This window comes from Urocitellus parryii, chromosome 6, assembly GCF_045843805.1.
Source record: "Urocitellus parryii isolate mUroPar1 chromosome 6, mUroPar1.hap1, whole genome shotgun sequence".
NCBI lineage: Eukaryota > Metazoa > Chordata > Mammalia > Rodentia > Sciuridae > Urocitellus > Urocitellus parryii.
In genome coordinates, this window is record NC_135536.1 from 52,673,925 (window position 1) to 52,680,737 (window position 6,813).

A 6,813-nucleotide genomic window follows, 5' to 3' on the forward strand; every position below is an offset into this window, starting at 1 on the left:
TTATCCACTACAAGATTCTGGAATTAACTGAGGTAATGTTGCTGTCAAAGACTGGGGAGAAAATAGCAAGATAAACCAGAAATGTCTTGTGGTTCCAAGAAGTAGGAAAGTATTCTAACAATAATAAAGACATATCAATGAACACAGAACCCAACTCAAAGGAACTCCTCTGTATGGAGTCTAGACAATATAAGAATCAAAATAAATAATTTTATTTAAAGATTATAATTCACTTAATAAATCAGCAACATACAAGTGCATGTATGTGTATATATTAAATAAACACACACATATATGTTTCATTAAATATATGTATATATTATAGTCAATAAACAGGAAGAAAAGAGACAGCAGATTGCAGAATAATGGAATTTTTAAAAACTCACAATCAGCTAGATAAAATAGACTCAGATTAATATCAACAAGGTGATGAAATATGTAGTAAAATTGTGATGTAAAGTTAATGAAGAGTAGGATATGCAAATAATATCAAGTAGTTCTTCACTAAATGATTAATATTTTTCATAAGAACAAAATATGGTATGCATTAATTTATGTGAAAAAACTTGGAGAGATACCATTTTAACTTTATGATAAAATGTCGAGAGAATAATGTGGCTAAGAAGGTGTCTACCAAGCACTTTCACTGTAAACACATTAAATATTATATATATATTAATTAATAAACATTAAGCAAGGATGAACTATTGAAATTATCATACATCTAAGAGGTGAGTTTCAAACAGAATCAATTAGAAAATAATTCTTATTAAATTTATTAAATAATTCCTGCTCAATGATCCAGGAGTTCAACTCCAATTATTCATTATAATGAAAAAAGTATATGTAGCCATAAAACACTTGTCTACAAATTTTTATAACAGCTTAATTTATAGCATATAAAACTAGAAACAATCCACATATGCATTGGCAAAGTATTTGGTAAATTTTAATATTTTCATACAATGGAATATTACTCAAAGATAAAAAAGAAACATAGTAACAATATAGAAAATATTAATAAAGAATAAAAGCCAGCCACAAAAGACCAGTTATCATGTGACTCCTTTTATGTAAAATTTAAAAATAGGAAAGCTAACCTACAGTTATAGAAATAAACTAATAGTTGCCTTTTGGCTGGGGAAGATATTTACTGAAAGGAAAGAGAAATTTTCAAGGGTGATGAAAATGTTCTATAACTTGATTTGAGTGACAATTACACAGATTGTACAGTTTTTGTATGCATGAACCTGTACATTTTAAGAGTATCTATTTACCTTAAGAAAAGTATCTCAGATAATAAGTATATAAATAAAGTCACATGTACCTATATACTTACAAAACTATGTTTACGGAGATAAGTTAAAGTTATCTGTTCATTAGTCACCAATGTAACAATTTATGAAAAGAGTATAGATGGTTCTAGAACAATAAAATATAAACTATTTTTTAAACTTTTTTAAAAAATTTTAATTTCTTATATATGACAACAGAATGCATTACAATTCATACTACACATATAGAGCACAATTTTTCATATCTCTGCATTCTTTGCGTCTTCATACATGTACTTAGGGTAACTATATTCTTATCAGGATAATAAATTTCAAAGTTTTAAAAGTCAATTGACAGCAAATCATACAATGAACAAAAAATCAATATCATATATTCAAAATGGAGAGGAAAAAACAGCATTCAGTACTACTTTTGTCAATCATGAAAGGTTGTGTTCTCTCCTCTGAATCGTGATTCCTGTAAAGCTTAAGGAATACGAAAAGTACTACAACATATAAAAGCATTTTTTATTTTCTTTCAGTCATAGTTTACTCTGAAGATAAGCTCAATGAAAGGACATAAATATAAATAAAAGAAGCATACAAACACATATACTATTAAAATGGCTAATTATAAATAACTGAGAAAAAATGAATTTTATGATACATATTCTCTACACACTCTTCAGATCCTTCTCACATTTGAAAAATGATAATATTATAAGATATAAGTTCTCCTTTTTAAATATGTGAGCAGATTTAAATTATAGTTCTCTGCAGAAAGAATAGGGCTAATACTATTGAGAAGCAATACAGAAATACATAAAGGGCTCATTTTGAAAGTGAGAACAAGGGTCTTCCAATGTGTACTTTATTTGTTACAATGAGTTTATGTTACAAAATAACTATCCTATGTGCATATATGAATATATGACTAGTGAAATGCATATCACCTACAACCACAAGCATGGGATCCTAATTAGAGTAAGTTATACTCCATATATATATGCCAAAATATACTCTACTGTCATGTATATGTAAAAAGAATAAATGAAAACATGCAAAAAAAATGGGACAGATTATTGATATTTTGCAACATTTTCCATTTAGTAGAAGGGTATAAGAAAGAAAACATCATCTATGGAGAGGCAGAAAGAAGTTTATATCAATGAAAATATATAAAATAATTTCTTATTGGATATGTATTTATTTCAAATGAGAACCAATATGTGCTTATGTGTCTGGGATTCTCTCAAAGAGCTGCTGTTCATGCAGATGCTTGACTTCCTCTTTAAGCAAGCCAGCATCTGTATGTGCTATTAATTGCATGGTAGTTTCCCTATTAGCAATGATAAAAACAGAGCTAGGCATGGTGGCACATGCCTATAATCCCAGTGGCTTGGGAGGCTGAAGCAGGAGGATTATAAATTCAAAGCCAGCCTCAGCAATTTAGTGAGGCCCTAAGCAACTCAGTGAGACCCTATCTATCTCTAAATAAAATAGATTTTAAAAAACAGTTGCTAGGGATATGGCTCTACAGTTAAATGGCCCTAGGTTCGTTTTCTGGTACAAAAGGAAAAAAAAAAATATCACAGAAACATTTGAGATTAACAACTCTGGAATGTAGTGGCCAAGTACAATGTAAGACTTATCCAGAAACAAAGCAGAAAAAATCAGGCTATAAACATTTTTAGCTCAGATAAAGAAACAAAGAAAAGGAAATCTTACACCCCTGAATTAAGACAATGAGTTTAATTATCATTCCAGGAAAATTGACTGAGTCACATGAAGAATCGTCACAAAGTGTTCTATAGTGCCACAAATAAACTTAAGAAGGGCTGATCACAGAAACTGAACCTGTGACCCTAAGTGACAGTGTCAGGTAGAGCTGTTCAGAGGTACAAAAGCAACCATGTGCACATGTGACCTCCATCAGTAGCAAACATCGTTTTCCTGATGTGTTTATCAAAAAAGTAATGGAAAGCCCACTGGGACTCAGAAACTGTGATACCAGTTCTGTTGATTTACTCAGCAACAAATGACCAAAGACAGAATAACCCCAGTAGTCCTTTCAAGTAACTACAGTTTCATATATAGCAAACTGACATTTAGAAGTTTAGCTTCCTTGTGGCTGAGTATTATCATAAGTGGAAAGTAAATAGCAGGTTATCTGCTGGTATAAAATGACAATTTTATTTTCTAGAGACAAGATTCTAGAAAAAAAAATAGAGTGCATACAGGAAAAAAACAAATTTTATGATAAGAGAGATTTTTATTTGCTCAGTACGGCTTTAAACTGAAATTCCAGGGGGAAAGATTAAAATGTCCAATTAAAGATAAAACTGCATTCTATGTAGACAAGCAGACATGACATAAAAATAGCAATTGTAGAAGATGTATTCAGTGATAGTCAGTACAATTTTTAGGAATGTAAAGGGAGTCTGGAGACAACACGTTAGAACCTTCTGCTTTAAAATATGAAAGACAAAGAAAGATACTAGCAGAGTGATATTCTCCTTTCCTGTATGTTTTATGCTGAAACACATGACAGAAGAATTTCATGTGGAAGCGAACAACAGTGGGTATACCCTGGTCATGTTATTCCTACAGTAATTTTATCATTTTTCATATAGATGAGAAGTATGCTAGTAGCAATGTCTGTGAAAATGATATTATTATAAAGATAAGATTGAATATGCTCAAATTTACTGCAGAAGTAAACATGACCTGTTCTTCTGCCACATTAGATTCACATTTTCCAAACACTACAACTTGGGTGCATATGAGGGCCTTTGATGTGTGACCTCACTCCACTCCTGCACCTGTAGATGTCAACCTGAATCTCTCTCCACAGATGTACCCACAATGGCCATGTATATAGTTCTGACACAGTCTGTTTTTATAAAAGGTCACTATTTGTTTCCTCTAGAGTACTTGTCATAATTTGGATTATGTGCAATTATTTTAATTATTTCCTAATTATTCCAATTAACTCTATGAGTATATGAAATGTATCTGTTTGGATAATCATTTTCTCTACAGAACTTTCATCTGACCATTCATTTATTAGTTTTAGCTTCGTCTATAATTATGGAATTACCTACTGACTGACTTCTAAGTGCATTATATATATATATTTTTTTCTCATTAAACTTTGTTTTAATGGGTCTCAAAATTCTGTGACAGATTTTTGGTCAAGTTGTTTCCATTAAAAAGTACTGATTTTAAAAACTAATAACTTAAAACTGCCACACACAAAAAAACAAAATGGTCCACAAAACATTTTCCTTTCCTTCTGAAGGTTTTATGATGCATTGTTATCATTAACCAGTCTTTTACTATTAAACTTAAATGGCCAATTGAGACAAACAGTTCTGAGACCGTTCTTCCACCACTGATTAAGACTGGGGTGGCAGGTATTAGGGGTAATATTCATTTAGCCTTCTGAGCTTTCTGGGCAGACTTGGTGACCTTGCCAGCTCCAGCAGCCTTCTTGTCCACTGCTTTGATGACACCCACAGCAACCGTCTGCCTCATATCACGAACAGCAAAACGACCCAGAGGAGGATAGTCAGAGAAGCTCTCAACACACATGGGCTTTCCTGGAACCATGTCAACGATAGCAGCATCACCAGATTTCAAGAATTTAGGGCCATCTTCCAGCTTCTTACCAGAGCGGCGATCAATCTTTTCTTTCAGCTCGGCAAACTTGCAAGCAATGTGAGCTGTGTGACAATCCAGTACAGGAGCATAGCCAGCACTGATTTGGCCTGGATGGTTCAGGATAATCACCTGAGCAGTGAAACCAGCTGCTTCCATTGGTGGGTCATTTTTGCTGTCACCAGCAACATTGCCACGGCGAACATCTTTGACAGACAGGTTCTTGACATTGAAGCCCATGTTGTCTCCAGGAAGAGCTTCACTCAGAGCTTCATGGTGCATTTCAACAGACTTTACTTCAGTTGTGACATTGACTGGAGCAAAGGTGACCACCATGCCAGGCTTGAGAACACCAGTCTCCACTCGGCCCACAGGGACAGTACCAATACCACCAATTTTGTAGACATCCTGGAGGGGCAGACGCAAAGGCTTGTCAGTTGGACGAGTTGGTGGCAGGATGCAATCTAAAGCTTCAAGCAATGTGGTTCCACTGGCACTGCCATCTTTACGGGTGACTTTCCATCCCTTGAACCAAGGCATATTAGCACTTGGCTCCAACATGTTGTCACCATTCCAACCAGAAATTGGCACAAATGCTACTGTGTCAGGGTTGTAGCCAATTTTCTTAATGTAGGTGCTGACTTACTTGACGATTTCCTCATATCTCTTCTGACTGTAGGGTGGCTCAGTGGAATCCATTTTGTTAACACCAACGATTAGTTGTTTCACACCCAGTGTGTAGGCCAGAAGGGCATGCTCACGGGTCTGCCCATTCTTGGAGATACCAGCTTCAAATTCACCAACGCCAGCAGCAACAATCAGGACAGCACAGTCAGCCTGAGATGTGCCTGTAATCATGTTTTTGATAAAGTCTCTGTGTCCTGGGGCATCAATGATAGTCACATAATACTTGCTGGTCTCAAATTTCCACAGGGAGATGTCAATGGTGATACCACGCTCACGTTCAGCTTTCAGTTTATCCAAGACCCAGGCATACTTGAAGGAGCCCTTTCCCATCTCAGCAGCTTCCTTCTCAAATTTTTCAATGGTTCTTTTGTGGATCCCACCACATTTGTAGATCAGATGGCCAGTAGTGGTAGACTTGCCCGAATCTACGTGTCCAATGACAACGATGTTGATGTGAGTCTTTTCCTTTCCCATTTTGGCTTTGATTTAGCGGTGGTTTTCACGACACTTGTGTTCTGGCGGCAAACCCGTTGCGAAAAAGAGTGCATTATATTTTTGTATGTAAGTTTGACAGAAATCTGTCCATTTTAAAATGATTCATATAGTAGTCCTTGAATTTACTTGTAAAATTTATGCTATTATACTCTTTTCTAATTCATTTATTTCTGTTTCAGTGGATTTATTTCTTGTTTCAGTTTATGTAGTCTGTTATAGTCAAACTTCTTTAACTGAATGTATTTTAAAAATTATATTTGTGGGCTGGGGATGTGGTTCAAGTGGTAGCACACCCGCCTGGCATGTGCGAAGCACTGGGTTCGATCCTCAACGCCACATAAAAATAAAATAAAGATATTCTGTCTACCTAAAAAAACTAAAAAATAAATATAAAATAAATTATATTGATTTGTCTTTTGGTCTTTATCTACTTATTCTAGTATGAAAGTATTGTCTTTCACACTAAGCTGGCCTATTGTATATGATGCTTTATCAGTTATTTTATACTTACTGTTTATTTTCTGTGGTTATTCATATAGTTACTTACTACTTACATAATATCCAATATTTCAGACATACATATTGATTTTACTGTTGTTTCCGAAATATGCATTCTTTAATATACAATATTATAAATCAATACCATTATTCCAAATAAGAGAGTGACATTCTTGTACCCTCTGCACTTTACTTTAGT

The 6,813-nt window shown here is 34.2% G+C and overlaps 1 protein-coding gene and 1 pseudogene across 1 annotated transcript; both read right to left on the reverse strand.

The window, feature by feature from the left end:
• Window positions 1–4,431: 4,431 nt before the first annotated feature.
• Window positions 4,432–5,500, reverse strand: LOC144255276 (elongation factor 1-alpha 1 pseudogene; annotated as a pseudogene).
• Window positions 5,501–5,576: 76 nt separating this feature from the next.
• LOC144255277 (elongation factor 1-alpha 1-like) lies at window positions 5,577–6,095 on the reverse strand. The gene has a single exon (XM_077799569.1). It carries the CDS (start codon window positions 6,093–6,095, stop codon window positions 5,577–5,579), a length of 519 nt encoding a protein of 172 aa, XP_077655695.1.
• Window positions 6,096–6,813: the final 718 nt, after the last annotated feature.

What these genes read in the sequence shown, in the direction of transcription:
- LOC144255277 (XM_077799569.1), bottom strand. Translation starts at nt 6,095, where the DNA reads ATGGGAAAGGAAAAGACTCACATCAACATCGTTGTCATTGGACACGTA.